This window comes from Lactuca virosa, chromosome 4, assembly GCF_052849685.1.
Source record: "Lactuca virosa cultivar CGN04683 chromosome 4, Lactuca_virosa_CGN04683_v6, whole genome shotgun sequence".
Taxonomy (NCBI): domain Eukaryota; kingdom Viridiplantae; phylum Streptophyta; class Magnoliopsida; order Asterales; family Asteraceae; genus Lactuca; species Lactuca virosa.
Window position 1 is genome coordinate 160,834,137 of NC_136429.1, and position 16,485 is coordinate 160,850,621.

At 32.3% G+C, this 16,485-nt stretch overlaps 2 protein-coding genes across 2 annotated transcripts; both read left to right on the forward strand.

The window, feature by feature from the left end:
- The first annotated feature begins 2,994 nt into the window (after nucleotides 1-2,994).
- Nucleotides 2,995-6,543, forward strand: LOC145105302 (protein FAR1-RELATED SEQUENCE 5-like). Its single transcript, XM_079042428.1, has 8 exons — nucleotides 2,995-3,000; nucleotides 3,177-3,300; nucleotides 3,461-3,472; nucleotides 4,532-4,663; nucleotides 4,929-5,000; nucleotides 5,077-5,875; nucleotides 5,956-6,179; nucleotides 6,476-6,543. Exons 1-8 carry the CDS (start codon nucleotides 2,995-2,997, stop codon nucleotides 6,541-6,543), a joined length of 1,437 nt encoding a protein of 478 aa, XP_078898554.1.
- Nucleotides 6,544-6,625: 82 nt separating this feature from the next.
- LOC145105303 (protein FAR1-RELATED SEQUENCE 5-like) lies at nucleotides 6,626-7,798 on the forward strand. The gene is made up of 2 exons (XM_079042429.1): nucleotides 6,626-7,111; nucleotides 7,205-7,798. Exons 1-2 carry the CDS (start codon nucleotides 6,626-6,628, stop codon nucleotides 7,796-7,798), a joined length of 1,080 nt encoding a protein of 359 aa, XP_078898555.1.
- Nucleotides 7,799-16,485: the final 8,687 nt, after the last annotated feature.

Genomic DNA, 16,485 nt, shown 5'->3' on the forward strand with positions numbered 1-16,485 from the left:
ATTTTGCTTGGATGTTGAAGGTGCTCAATGTGGATGATCCCCCATGGATCATGATGCACACATATGACATCATGGTGCTCTCCATGGGAATGGTTTGTGTTCATGTACTATCCATCAAGGTTGAAGGTTCCAGAAGCACCCGTATGATAATTTGTGATTGATTGGGAATTATGATATTCCCTTAATAGCCTAATTATGGATGGGTTTGGCCCATCAAAATTAGGTTTTCCATGCTTTCTTATAAATAGGCTCATGTCCTCTTTCTTTATTCCTTGCATATACAATATTGCAAGAGAGTAATCATTATGAGGTTGAGAGGAACGGTTAGTAAGAAAGATAGATTCTTTTGTTTTGAGAGCTCATGTAAGGTATAACCTTTGTTTGTGATTGTAATTGTTCTTGGAAGCTTAAGAAAATTCTCTATATTGTTCCCCCGTGGACGTATGTCACTTTAACCGAACAACATTAAATATTGTGTTGAATTTTTAATTTATGTTTTCAGAAATTTTATTCTGCAAGTTTCACCAAAGTTCGTTTATCATTTGTATGAAGTGCTTAACTTGTTTTGTTGTTTAACCAACAATTCGAGAGAGGCGGGCGGAAAGGGGGATATAGATAGATAGATAGATATAGAGAGAGAGAGAGAGAGAGAGAGAGAGAGATACAAAGAGAGATACAGAGAGGGGAGAAAAAGAGAGAGAGAGAGAGAGAGAGAGAGAGAGAGAGAGAGAAAGAGTTTGAAATGTTTTTAGCACTAACCAAATTAAGTCACACACAAGAAGTTTAAGTGTTTATTCTAAGGAATCAAAATTCACGAGTTTCGATATGCTAATAAGTGAAAAACGTTTTAAAGAATACATTGTTATATATGATGGAGAAAGAGAAAAAAGAAGAGGTTTAAGTTAACAAAAAAATATAAGAGAGAGAGAGAGAGAGAGAGAGAGATATGATATTAGTAGTTTTCTTTTTCATTTTGGTAAAAAAAACAAGGAATAATAACTTAAAAAGGTAATATATTTTTTGATTTGTACATATTTGGTCACTGAGTATTTTTGTTCGTCCACATTTACCCTTTCAACTTGTTTAACTGGACACATTCAGATTTTATGACAAGCTACTCCAAGTAAACTGCAAAAATTACTTTAATAGGATAATATATTTCTCACTGTACATATTTAGTCATTAATATTTTTTGCACAATTAGTCCTTGAAATTTTTTTTGTTGCAAAATAATTTTTCTTGTTTTTTTATACATTGAGTACTTACGAACGGCTTCTTTGTGTTTTTTCTCACGACATCATATATAGGACAACCATTAATGAGGTGTTCGGGGATATTCATGCTTATGGTCATTGCGGCCTCGATTGTTTAGTGCTTAGGTCTTGTGTTCTGAACGTCAAAATTTCTTCGTACGATCTCATATTTTAACGATATTTCTATTCAAACGTTCGTATTAGAGTCTACTACAATTTTCTATTCAAACGTTCGTATTACAGTCTACTACAATTTTATATTAAAAATAAAAATAATAATAATAATAATAATAATAATAATAATAATAATAAAATCATGCATACATTCATAAATAACGCATGTATATAAATATCATTAAGATTTGAGATCGTATGAAGAAGTTACGACGTTCAGAATACAAGAGCTAAGCGAAACATAAGACTTAAGCAACCTAGCAGTTAGGTCGTGGTGGCGATAAGCATCAACAGCCCCGAATATCTCATTAATGATTGTTCCACATAAGATGTTGTGAGAAAATTATAAAGAAACCGGTCATGAGTACTGAATATGTACAAAAACAACAGACTTATTTTGCAAAAAAAAAATATTAATGACTAAATGTGCAAAAAAAAATATTAAAGACTAAATGTGTACAAAGTGATAAATATATTGTCATATTAAGTCATTTTTTCCAGTTTACCTAAAGTAACCAGTCATAAGGATTGAATGTGTACAGTTAAACAAGTTGAATGATCAATGTAGACGAAGAAAACTCAATAACCAAATATGTATAAATCGAAAAGTATATTGCATTTTTAAGTTATTATCCCAAAAAAAAAAACAAATAAACATACTACAACATGTGATATAGTCATTATCATAGTCTTAAATCTACATTTTTTTTTTAACTAGAGTAGACTTGAACTTTTAACATTTATTTGGCTCACAGTGAGAGGTATTTCTATCAATATTGGTACGATATGCTGTAAGCATGCAGGTTGATAATAATGTTTTTAAACACGTTAAAAACTTTAATGGTATAATTTACGGACAAAAAATCTTAATAATATTGTTTTTAAATAAAATTAAAACTTTGTTTCGTCATGAATCAATTTCCTATATTATTATACAAATCGACAAATGACAAATTATATACTTAATCAATCGCATTTCGTATGCTAATAAAGACCGCACTTTGGTTGAGTTATGACTTATGACTATTGTTGACGTTTCACTTGCATATATTAATTGATAGGTACGGTTGATGTCTTCATTGACTACTTTATGAAAATGTTTGAAGCCCATTTACAACTGGATTCCACCACTTTATGGAGATTCCATTTTGCAATATAAGAATCATTTAATTACCATCCCATGATTACAGGAATCATTATATATATATATATATATATATATATATATATATATATATATATATATATATATATATATATATATATATATATAGAGAGAGAGAGAGAGAGATAGGTTCAAGTGTTTAATCTAGTTATTGTGTTATTGTATGGACAAATGTGGATCAATTGTTCTTAAAGGGTATTAATGTAATCTTGCAATATAATTTATATTTTCCCAGTTAATTAAACTTTGATTGATATCAATCAAATTCCTAAATATCAGGCTATTAAATATGCTTTTTATCAACGAATATAACATATATATATCCATCGTATACGTTTTATTCCATTGCAGATTCATAATTCATCATCTTCAGAGCAATTTTCTTATTCTGATATTTCGTTAATGGAGGTATGTTGTTCATGGAAGTTTTTTTTTATAGTGTTGAAGTATCGTTTATCATATGCATATAAATTTTTTATATTCATAGTTCAGAATAATCATTTATCAGATTCATCTCATATTTGTTCTTTATGATATTTCAGTGATGAAATTCATTTTTTGAATTTTATTGTTGTGTTTTTCAGAACAAAGATAATATTGATAACAATAAGAAGGACTTTTCTGATAACAATGATCGGAATGTCACTCAATATCAAGTGCATCAAGATCGGAAGAAAATAAGAAGATGTGGGATTTGTTTTGGTGTTGGTCATGATAGGAGGAACTGACCTCAAGTAAGGGTCAACATAGAGTAGATGTTTACTTCGTCAACATATTTTAGGAATTGAATAATGTTTTCAATTTAGTCTTATCGGATTTTATTGAGTTTTATTTCAGTATAATAATGATATGGATTCATGAATTATAGGGGTTTCTCCTTGTAAGTTTATGTTTTCATTCAATTAATATTAATAATTTTCATTTTGAGTTTGATTAAAATTCCATACATTTTCTTATTTATCATATGACTACAGAGATGTTGTTGTAAATGTATTTTTGTTCTCATATTTTTGTATAAAACAGTTCTTCGTAAATTGTGTTATACTTAATGTTACTTGTACACATTCTGTTAGAATGTTTGATATAAAATACAATTCTTATTATTCGTACAGAACAAACAAAAACACAATTCTTATTATCAAAAGTAGTAGAATGTAACTGTTGATTACAATATACATAAAAAACAAAAACACAATGCTTATTATTCTTAAAGAATAAGTGTTTCTAAATTCGTTTTACCTATTGATTAATCAAATATTCCGTTAGAATTCTTGGGATCAAATTCTACCAGAATGCTAATCTGTATTACAATATACAGATCAAACATGAGCAAAATAAATTTACTGTTATTATTATTACATATATTTTTACAGAATAAGATTGTGGTATCATGATACCGTGGTATAAGTATGTCTATGTTAAGTTGTACGAGAATATACAGAACAAATGTGTGAAAAATAAATTTATTGTAGATCTTGTTTCAAATTTTCTCACAGAATAACACTATTGTGATATTAATTGATTTCTTAGTATACGCGTTTATGCCATAACAAACCAGAAATCATTTGTAAATTCAATAAAAAAAATTTTAAAGTTTGCTGAATTAATTTATTAGAAGTCTAATTTAAAACGTAGGATGTGTTGAAGTCATATCTATGCAATTTATTATATTTGGAATTTGAATATGTCAAATATTTACAATATCATGATGAATAATACGATTTTTTATCCTTACAATCTTTCTAAAAATTTTAAAAAACCAAATATTTGATAACAATGAATACAGATATCACGCATTTTTAGTTACATATCAATTACACGGTTTCTCCTTTTTTAATATATACTGAATTGGCTCAAAGTTTGTAATATTGAATTTATTTTGTTTTCCCCAATCAACTGGTGTTCAATCGTGTTGTTACTTCTCTTATGGATGATACAGTATCAGCTGGTGACGATCATATTCATGATCAACATGAATATCCTAAGGAGTATGAAGATTTCGGGTTACGGGATCATGATTCTCTACATAATGTCGAGTTTCAAATATCTGAGAGTAGCAATCTAAATTTAGGTGAATTTACTTTATAAGTTTTTTATATTTGTTAATTTGTATAATAATAATGTTGAAATTTTATATAGTTTTTTGTGATATGGCGTAACTTGCACTTGCAAAGATGAGGATCCATTAGAACACATTCACGATCACATATATGACAATTCCAAATATCATTTCGGTGATTCTAGTAATCATAACCCAGGTGATGTATTTTAAGTATTTTTTTCGTTTTTATATATATTTACGTATCCATTACACATACTCTAATTAAAAGATGCAGAAAACGAATTCGAGTTCAATGATAATGAGGCAGATTATACTATAGAAGATGATAACATTGATTTTCAGAAAGGTTAGTATACGAAAAAAAAAAAGTTTAATAAACTAGATTAATTCTTTGCCACTTTTTTAATTTTTCTTTTATGCAGAACAATCTCATGTTACACATGATTATGTTTCTCCTGGTGGATCATCGTATTGGATTCCTGTTGTTTCAGACAGCATCAAACCTAAAATCAATTCAATTTTTGATTCATATACAGCAGCATTATCAATGTATTACAATTATGCATCATTAGCAGGCTTTGATGTCGGGCTTGGACCATTTAGAACAACCGAATCCGACATTACCACACAACGACATTTGCTATGCAATCGGGAAGGTAAACCAACAACCGCTAAAGTGGATACTTTGGACCCTCAACATAATAAGATTCAGAGAAGGAAAGACTCATTTAGGTGCGAATGCAAAGCGAAAATTGTTTTTATTCTAGTACATGGTACTAATAAATATAATGTTGTTGAATTTGTCGAACAACATAATCATAAGTTGTTTGGTAAGGACAATATGTTTTTGTCTCGTACAAAGAGGAAATTTGATTATTCACAGGAGATCTTTATTCATAACTTGTCAAAGCAAAATATTGGTGCCTCAAGAGCACATAGATTGTATTCCGGACTTCAGGGTGGTTCTGACATTCGAGGTGGGTTGGTTTCTGATTTCAAGAACAGTACGAGAAATCTCAATTCTTACATAGGTGCCAGGGATGAAAAATTCCTTGTAGTGAAGATGCTGGAAAGGAAAAAAAATATCCCAAGTTTTTCTTTCGATTTTAAAGTTGTTAAGAAAAAATGGAATTCGATTTTTTGGGCTGATGAAACTGCAAAGTACAACTACAATGCTTTTGGAGACGTTGTTTCTCTGGATGCCACATTCATCATGAATAAGTATTTTTAAATTTTGCAATGTTTTCACATATTTTTTCTTGATTCCGATAACGCTTACCAAGTTTTATCTTTTCAAACAGATATGATATGGTTTTCGTACCTTTCACTGGCATAGATAATCATAAGAAATGTGTGACTTTTGGTGCTGGACTTTTGAGTAGAGAAGATGCTAGTTCTTACTCTTGGCTGCTTAGAGCATTTTTGAAAGCATTCAAAAAACAACATACACTTGTTCTTACAGATCAAGATCCAGCTTTAAACAAGGCTGTTAATGAAGTATTTCCAATGTCAGCACATAGGTTTTGTATGTGGCATATTACAAAAAAAACTTCCAAACAAGGTGAATATTTTTTTTATATTCAACACAAACTCACTATGTTTACCTTCTTAGCACATATTGTTCAACCAGAAATTAACTATTTCAGAACAAAATCTATGCCACAACTACATTTCAAAACCGGCTTCTGCTAGAATTTAAGATACATTATGTTAGAATTTTAAGCGAAATTCTGTTAGAATTTATAGTTTACACCATTCATACCCTTCATTCGTTGTGCAGCACAATTATATATTTTATACTAACATATATTTTTTTTTCAGATAACATCGCAACTTGCCACAAACTCAGCCTTTTGAAAGCGTTTTCACTCTATAATTTGGAATTCTAAGCTGGAACCACATGATTTTGAAAATGAATGGAAATCTTGTTTAAATGAGTTTAACATTTCAAATAACAAGTGGTTGCAAGAGATGTATGGGTTGCGTAGACGTTGGGTACCTGCATTTTTCAAGGACATACCGATGTCTGGTCTTATGAGAACTACATCATTGTCGGAAGGCCAAAATTGGTCGTTTCAGAACAATACCCTTACTGGTTCTTATCTTTTAATGTTTATGATGACATTTGAGGGTGTTATGGAACGGCAAAGGCGTAATCAAGTTGTCAACGACTTTAACACTGCTACATCACTTCCTAGATTCATCACATCTAGTCCAATTAAACCACATGCTTCAAAGGTTTACACTCGTAAAAAATTTTATCAGGTGCAGAAAGAGATATCAGATTCTGATAACACTTGTTTCCAAATGAGTGTTACTTCTAATAATGGTGTTGACACTATTATTGTTTTGGAGAAGCAAAAGAACATAACAACAAGGCAACCATCAAGTCCTGTTGTTGATGACAAACTTGAGGAATACCATTACGATCGTCTTACTGAGGATACCCAATACATCGTACGTTATTACTTTAACACTGCATAATTATTTTTTTTAATCATACAACAATACTTTATTACTGAAACTCATATTTTATCATACATATTCCAGGTTACACACTCAACAATAGATGGTTCATACAAATGTACCTGCATGCATTTTGAACATGTCGGTATTTTGTGTAGGCATATATTTTGTGTTTTTAAGTACCATAGTATTGAACAGATTCCTGAAGAATACATTATGAGACGGTGGCGTCGAGATGTTGTTCCAACAAAATTGCTTAAAAGGCGTTTTTCTAATTCTTTACTAGACTCTAACTCTGACATGACGGCTATTGAAATTTTTTCAAACGTAGATCGTTGTGTTTCATTTTTAAGCCATGATGCATCGAAGTTAAAGTCATACCTTGAAGAGTTGAATAAGCTGAAGAAAAAATTTATAGATGATTGTCCAGCCCCTGAGATGCCATCAAGAGAATCATTCTACAACCAGATTATAGGCGTAGAATTAACTAATGATGCTCCCGATATTGACAATCCATCAGATATTCGTAATAAGGGAACTGGCAGTCGTGGTAAGAGATTAAAATCAAAAAAAGAAATGTTGGAAAAAGTTTGTTCGAAGCCTAAGCGAAAGTGTGCTTTATGTAAACAGATGGCTAACCATGATAAACGAAATTGTCCGCTTAAAAAACGTGTCTAAGTAGTATGCTTTATATGTAGCTTTTCTTTTAATATTATATTACAGTAAAACTTTTTTGTTTCATCTTTATTTCTTTTAATGCTTACAAATTTCATAGTCTTTAATAAAATTGTCATATAGTGTTATAGACTTTTGCATAATCTGTAACAATTCTTATCTACCATTAATGACTACCCTAACTTGTAACAACATAATCTTCATACATTCTACCACGATTAATGTGTATCCTATCTGAAATATAACATTGAAACAAACATGGAAAATCATAATGTTCATACATTCTACCACTTGTAAAACAGCACATATATTCTATCAGAATATCTTGTACACATAATATTCTTGAAAAACAAAACTTACATGTACATTACAAACCATCTTTCAACAACTTATTTTGTTACACTTTACCAATTATAACATAAGTTCTTATATTCTTCCAGAACATTATGTACAGACAATTCTAACAATTCTTACACATGATTATTTTGTATCCTATCTGACATATAACATTGAACCAAACATGGAAAATCATAATCTTCATACATTCTACCACTTGTAATCAAGCAGATATATTCTATCAGAATATCATGTACATATACTTACAACAATTTACATACACCTTTAAAGTCTACACTAACTTCTATCAAACTACCACAACAAATGCATATCATAATTACATTCTTTAAAAACAAAACTTACCTGTACATTACAAACCATCTTTCAACACATTGCATATTTTCATAACTTTCATATCCATATACACATTCCAACATCAATCAAATACTAACGATTACCAAAAAAACTACTAGAACAAACACCATTCACATTCAACTGTTTCTCAAAAACAAACAATTCTAGAACATAATAAAACACATCAACATTGTTCCCCAAGCAAAATACTTAAACCAAAACAAACCATGTTACCAAAAGTCTTACAACATAAACCATCCTACCATGATAAACTGTTACCCCAAAACACACAATACTAGACCAAAATAAAATAACATAACAAGTTCCCTAAATAAAAAACATAGACTTAAACCAAACATACTACCAAAAGTCTTTCAACACCAACCATCCTAACATCATAAAATGCCCATCTTAAAATCGACGCCTTCCACGTTTCTGCTTCTCCCTGATTTCCTTCACTTCATTCATCATAGTCAATATCTCCAATGGATCGAGCCTCTCATACGCTTCTGCATCTTTCTCCAACATACTTTTATATATGTTGTACTCCGATTTCATAAGCTTTGCCATGTATTTGATTCGTAGATTATTTAATGCAAGTAAATCACTCTGTTTTTTTCCTATAAAACCGCAATCCTAACGCTCTTCATTTTCCCCCATATATGACTCCATATGCCTCATAAGATATACTCCACAGTCTGATCCTTCTTTCTCTACTTTCCATGTCATTTTCATTACACGAGCTTTAATCTTGTTGAAAGTTGTTGACTTTTGGTAATTCTCTGTTTTTAAATAGTTCCCAAACAACTTTTTCTGCGATACAATACAATCATTTTACAATTCAATACTAAACTCATGTTTTTTAAATCTTTCAAAAAATAAAGCTTCAACATACCATATGAACGGGTTTTATTCCATAGATTTCCTCAACAGAACCATTTCGGGTCACATGGTCTATAATGTAGTATGTTGGAACCCTTAGATCAAAGCATATCAGATAATATTTGCTTTTATCAACTATTGGGAAGAAAACCTGTTACAAAACACATAGTAGTCCAATAAGCTAGTTTTGTATGTTAGGTTTGTAATTGATAAAAAAACAATGTTTAATTAAATCACCAGTCCAATATCCTTCAGCTTTTCCTGTTTTGGTAGACTTTTAAGGTGGAGTTTCAACATCAAATCAAATAATTTTTTAGTTCTTTCAGGTGACAATGATCCACCCAGTATCTCTTCTGCCTGTACAGATTAATAAACCAATCAATAAAACACATATTATTGGACTGGAACTAAATTTAATTTAAATACTTACCAAAAAATTTGTGTCAAAGAAAACTCTAGAAACTGATCCTACATCCCTGAGTTCCTCCATTCTGTTGAGTAATGATGACCAACAGTCAATGATTATCGCATGAATAAACGTGTTGCTTTTAAAATGATATGCGAATCCTTGATGCAACACATGCCCGCTACCAATGTTCCATATTTCTTCCCTGGTCGACAATTATAAATTGATCAATTTTATAACACCACATTTTAAAAGCAAACCACTAAATTGTATTATTTAACTTACCCATAATCTCTTTTTGATGCAAAAACTGAATTGTATAACGACATTTCATCCTTCTTCACCTTGTCACTCATTCTAACAATCCTTTCAACAAAAGGTGATTTTCCATATACAGGTACCTTTTGATCTCTTTTTCCCCTTTTCCCATTGTCATCATCTTCCTCACATACCTCAACTGTTTCCAAGATTCTCTTTCCTCTTTTTTTTTCTTTTTTATAACTTTCCAAGACAGCCTCATCTGTCATTTTAATTGTTGTTGCCAACACTTCAGGATGCTCCAAGAATTGTGAACAGGTTAGATTATCTGTATTATCTACCTTATCCATATTAGGTGTACTGAAACCTCCACCATCATCCTTCTTTTCCCCATGAACTACCAATCCTCTAACTGGAGAGAATCCTGCTTCTTTACCACCATATGCCTCTCCTTTGTTACTATGACCATCAAAACTAGCTTCATTATCTTTCATTCCTCCAGTCTCTGCAGTATTCACTTCTTTGAACAATTTTTCATTTTTTTCACACCACTCCTTCAAGATCAAGCTGTCTGGGAATTTCTCAATTCCATGTTTTAGAGCTTTTTCAATATTCTTCTTTTTGGACAATATTACTCCATAGCTATGCTCGATAATAGCCACGTATGCCTGTAAGTTTTATATTAACATATCATTATTAATATTCTAAAACCATTAATGTTCCACTTTCCATATAACTCAATAACTATAAATCAAATCATACAATTTAAATCAGCCACGTATGCGTTTATGTTTCATATTAACTTATCATTTTTTACAATTCTGAAAGAAATAATGTTCCATATTCTAATAGAATTCATAGCTTACCTCCTCGTCACCATAATCCCTCATCATCCCGTCCAACATCTCATCTTCATCAACCATTCCATCATCATCACCAATATCTTCAAAGTTTTCCGGTAACTGCCTACCAAACCCCCCAGCACTAATCTCCAACTTCTCTATTTTTTCAAGTAAATCACCCGTAACATTTCTAACAAACGGTAACCTTTTCATTATCTTCAAACCTTTGAACTTCATACTATATACATACACCAGCTACATCAAAAAAGATTAAAATTCATTAATTAATTCATTATACATATTCCTGTTATAAAGTAAAGTAAATATTTAATATAGACAACAATATTACCGTCAAAACGAGTATAGGTCCACTGTAATAGCATGTCTTATCATCTCTTCTCCACAGTTGTTTTCTGCTTACCAAACAATCTAGAATATACTTGCACCAATCAATTTTAGAGAAGTCTTTTACCAAGACCAACTTATTCACAACATTAATTTGATTGGTACCACTCAAAGTTGATTCAGCAAATGTATTAATGAAAAGGGTCAGGAAATTCAGCCTAAACATAAGACTGTCTTGCTTTGTGTTTTTTATCCTTTTCAGGTATTCTTCACCATTGAACCCTTTTTTTATCACATTGCCCTTTCCATTCTTGCAGAACTTCATTATCTTTATCACAACTACTCATGCTCAGAAAGTCTTCCCCCACATTTGGTAAACCCAATATGTCATGCACTGTGTCTTTCGTAATTGTTATGACCATATTTTCCAGAACTAGACGGCTACTATCTGGATCATAGTGATCTAACAGATAGTAGTTAAGTAAACCCGGATTAGTGTCTATGTCAAAATGAAGAAGTGAACCAAATCCCATTGACACAATCCCATTTTTCTATGCGGGTGACATTACTTTCACAGCTAAACTTATCCTTCCAGGAGTCATCCTAGTTGCAAGTCTTCTATAACCTTCCGGATGGTCATTGCTTATTTTTCTGACCTTCCCCTCCATTGTTTTGATTTTATCATTTTCATGTTCTACTTTTCCTTTCTTTCTCTTTGGACTTTTCTTTGAATGTGCATCTTGCACTACCTTTTTCCTTTTTACAACATTTTCCTTATCTTCCATATCCACACCAATTTTAGCCTTTTCATTGTCTTTCTTTGCCCCACTAATACTCTCCATAAAAATCTCATTTAAACCTCTTGGTTTTTTCCTTTCACCACTTGCCTCCGACGATTTCTTATTGTCCTTAACAGGTGTATTTCTAGCAGAACATTTCCTTTTCAGCCTTCCTATACTTGTGTTGTCAATTTGTATTGTGTCCTTTTTATCTTTGTTAACATCTGTTGTATCACACAAACACAATTACTAATCGTCTAATACAACTTTAATAGAATAATAAACTCTATATTAGCCATATCAGAATCATATAGTTGAACTCATTAATTACAAGCAATTATGATCTAACCTGACTTCCCAGATTCTACATTGTTCTTTCCATGTTCTGATCTTGAAGTTGTTTTCCTCTGTTTCTTTGTTTTGCTTGATCCAACAATATTCATATCATTTGGTCCACTTCCGACACCTTCTGCTTCATTGCTTGTGAGTTCTATGAGTTCTCAGTTGTTTGCATAACAATGTGGAAGCAATGGTAGGCCCTTGAGCTGCCAAGTGGCAAGAAATTAAGATTGAACAAGTTCAGTCCATATGAGTTTGGGTTTGTCACTAACCCTGTCTTGTGATTATGTTTTTGACAAATTCACATGGATAGGAATACATACACCATAAAAATCTAAGTGTCATAAGGTTTCTCTCCGATTCATGAAAATGATGGTGAGGAAACGCTTTCACTAAGTAGATTTTAAGTAGATAGTAATTGTGAGTTTTGCATTCTCAAAGTCATTAGTGGAGTGCGTGTGGTTAACCGGCACACTAACATGAACTTGTGAGAATGGCAAAAGGTCTAAACATTATGATTACGGCATCCCTCTTCATAATTGTTTAGACACATATGTGAGCTATCTAAGGAAAGGTGTATGATTTTGATAAAGTCTTATCAAAGCAATCTTGTATCAGAAATCTGAACATTGGCAAGAAAGTCAATAAAGTATTGATTTCTAGAAGTCCAGTTGATTTTTGAGTGCATGTCAAAGCTAGTGGGAGCATAAGTGTTGTGATAGTAAGATAATAATCATTGTGCTAGTGGGAGCATGATTATTATGGTTAGTGTTGCAAGTTAGCAATGTTAATTATGGAAAACAAAAGGTTCAATTCGCTTTGAAAAGTTGTTTTGCTATAATTAAGGGAGATGATTTATACTTCATTCCAATTCTAAAAGCTTAGATTGAGATTTTAATCAACTTTAGTCAAGGATATATATGAATGTTATGTTGGAATGGTTCAACATAAGGAAATTTTATATATGTTGCATTCTCAAAATTCGATTATGATTACGACATCCCTCTTCATAGTTCGAATTTTGAGAACATGGAAAATATAAAAAATTTTATAGCATGAATCGGATCTCATATGCTTCGGGTAGAGGATCGATTACATGTGCTATAATAGTTATCCATTCTAAATTTTCCAAATGCCGAGGGCGTTAAGAGGGAAAAACGAATAGAACTGGATTTGACTAAAATGATTAAGCAATTGTCAAGGACAATCTGAGGTTTGCCAAAGACTGGTTGCTCATGGACAATTGGAAGTATAAAGATAGGACAATATTGACATATTCTGAAATGAGGCAACTCTTGTTCAGAAGTGATAGTCAAAATGGGAATATGGAATTGTCTCCATAGGTGGAAGTTATTCTTTGAATCTGTGTAAGATTAGAAAACTTAATGCAAGAAGGATGTTCAAAGAAATGTACTTTGAATGTGAGACTTCGTTTCCATGGAATTGCACTCCATTGGAATACTTTGTAATGTTTGTTGCCAAGTCTTTGTGACTTGGGCATAGTCATTATAAGGGGATCATTGCATATAAGATTAGAATCTAATAGATTATGGTAAATGGAAATAATTTGGTATTCTTACATTTACAAAGTAAGGATTGGGATTGTTAAATGAGCATCATTGAAATATTGTCAATCGATCTGTTTCACAAAGTAAGGATCATAGACAAACATAGTGTGCATACTTGGAGTATGGCATAGCTAGTGTTTGGACAAACATAGTGTGTATGCTTGGAGCATGGCATGACTATTGTTTTAATTCAAGTATTAAGTTGATAATTCGAAACATTAAACAATGAATAATGAGTAATCAATATGGTGCTTAGAGAAAAGGTGTTTTTATTTACACTCAAAGAGTTTTGGGGCCATATAGGATTAGTATTATTTTTGTGTTTCACTTTGCATGTTTTGACTTCCAGAATAACTAGGTCATTCTTTCCGACTGACTAAGTTATTCAAACCATCCACAGTCGATCATATGTTGGAAGTAGATATGAATCAAGACTGTCATGAAGCTGGTTTGTAGATGTCCAAGGTAGTGGACATAGCAAGAGTTGTTGCAACATTCATGAGTGCTCATAAGTTCTGAGTATTAGATTAAACCCACGCTCATTTGACTCACTTCATGGATTTTATCATGAGTGATCATGAGACGATAATATCTTATACTCTTCAAACCTAGAGATATGAGTTGTTGACTATGAGTTGGTTATACATTGATTGCACGAAAACGCATTGGTAACTCGATGTTATAAAATGTGTCTTTGTGTATGATTCAACAAGTAGTTAGTACAAGCATATGAGTCAATGTTTATCCATTCCTTTTACCCTTAGAGGGATAAAAGCGACATCTGTGGGCCCCTCGATGATTTAGTGATGACACCCTGAAGTGCTTGGCCAAGCCAGGACTGATTTGATTTGTTCAATTAGTCGGTCGTCATAAATCGGAAATCGGGAAACAACAAATGGACAGATAGAATGATTATAATCCATGTCTCAGTCCATATGATATCTAGAATGGAGGAATATATGATCCCTTATCTAATGGGCGCGTCATTGATTTGTTCAGAGTTCGACAGCAGCTTTTAAGAGCTACGATTGCTAGTCGGGTTTTGAAGTCATACGCAATAATAGTTTTAGACTTATCCAAGTGGGAGACCGTTGGATTAGTGTCTAAGTCCATAACTATAATTGGTATGTACTTGACTCGATTGGCATGGTCCATTTGGGTTGCATGGCATCGGAACAATTTGGATAGACTTTTGTGAGAAAGGGATATTTATGATTTGTTAATATATTATAAGTTCTAATATATTAAATCATATTATTTAATTAGTACTGATCAAGAATTAATTTGGAATTAATATTGTGATCAAAAGGAGACTAATTATATATATGGGTATTGATTGTGTAAATCATTCATTCTTATATATGTGGGCTTATGATCCATACTTCTTCATGTTGGGCTAAACCCATGGAGTAACCCATGGATACTCCATGGAGGTTTTAACCCATGGAGCATGAAGGATATGGAAAGACATGGGTTACATGGAGTAACCCTAATAGCCACCATATATAAGGACCCCATGGCTCAAGAAATTGGTACTAGTGTGTGTACACATGAGGGCTAGCCGATTTGAGCATAGGAACCTTTTCTCTCAAGTTATTCCAAGATGTTGGTGATGTTGTGTGAACCATTTGAGGTGTCACACTTGAGGCACTAGGCTCTTAAGCTCCATGGAATCAAGCTACAACAAAGAGGTATGTAATTCTACTATAATTTATATTATATGTACTTCATATTATGCTAGTTAGAACAATACCTTGGAAAATTGATATTTGCATGTATAATAGAGAAAACATAGATCCAATGTATTTAGGGTTGCATGTACACCTTAGGAGTGTTAAAATGCTCAAAACCCAACATGTTTCACCTTCCATTTCCCCTCTTAATCGTAATGACCCAGAAATGGTCTTTTGTGATGACGACGATGAAGATCTTGGTGGTTTTACTTATAGTCCCTTCCAAATTTGGACTGAGAATGAAGAAGATGTGCAAGTCACGAAGGGGCAACTCCAATCCCTCCATGAAAAGATTGACCAACTGCTTCTCTCTAACAAAGCTTCTTCTACTGATGCATACACAAAAGCAGCTGTTGAGTCTCTCTTTGAGCGAATCATGAAGCAACACTCTGCTACTGTTGAAATCTCGAATAAAGCTGTCGTCGATTCTGCTGAGGTTTGCAAGTCAACGACCAGAAAATTCGATAAACTAATTGAAGACACTAACTCTTTCATGGAGTACTTCCAAACCACTTTTAATTCCAACACCACATCAGCAAACGAAGCATTGAATAGTTTGTGTTCGCTCTTCAAGACTGAGAAGACAAAACTCAAAGAGATTCGTACTGGTCTTAAAACTGACCATGCATCGTTCCAAGCTACTATCTAGTCTCAGCTTTTTCAGCTTAAAGACAAACTGGTGAAGGAGAGTAACCTGAAGGACTCTCTCGCTCTTAAGTACGAAGAAGCCAAGGTGTTAAGCACCAAACTTGAAGCTTCGGAGAAATAGGTCCATGATCTGTTATCTGAGAGGGCAGTCATGCGCAGCTGTATAACTGATGTTACTACATGCTCTCGGATATCATTGA

Bases quoted from the DNA above. Each gene is read 5' to 3' on its own strand.
- LOC145105303 (XM_079042429.1), top strand. From the start codon at position 6,626: ATGTATGGGTTGCGTAGACGTTGGGTACCTGCATTTTTCAAGGACATA. The intron at 7,112-7,204 runs GTACGTTATTAC...TACATATTCCAG, and splicing joins CTGAGGATACCCAATACATC to GTTACACACTCAACAATAGA.
- LOC145105302 (XM_079042428.1), top strand. The intron at 4,664-4,928 runs GTGAATTTACTT...TAAAAGATGCAG, and splicing joins GAGTAGCAATCTAAATTTAG to AAAACGAATTCGAGTTCAAT. The intron at 5,001-5,076 runs GTTAGTATACGA...TCTTTTATGCAG, and splicing joins TAACATTGATTTTCAGAAAG to AACAATCTCATGTTACACAT.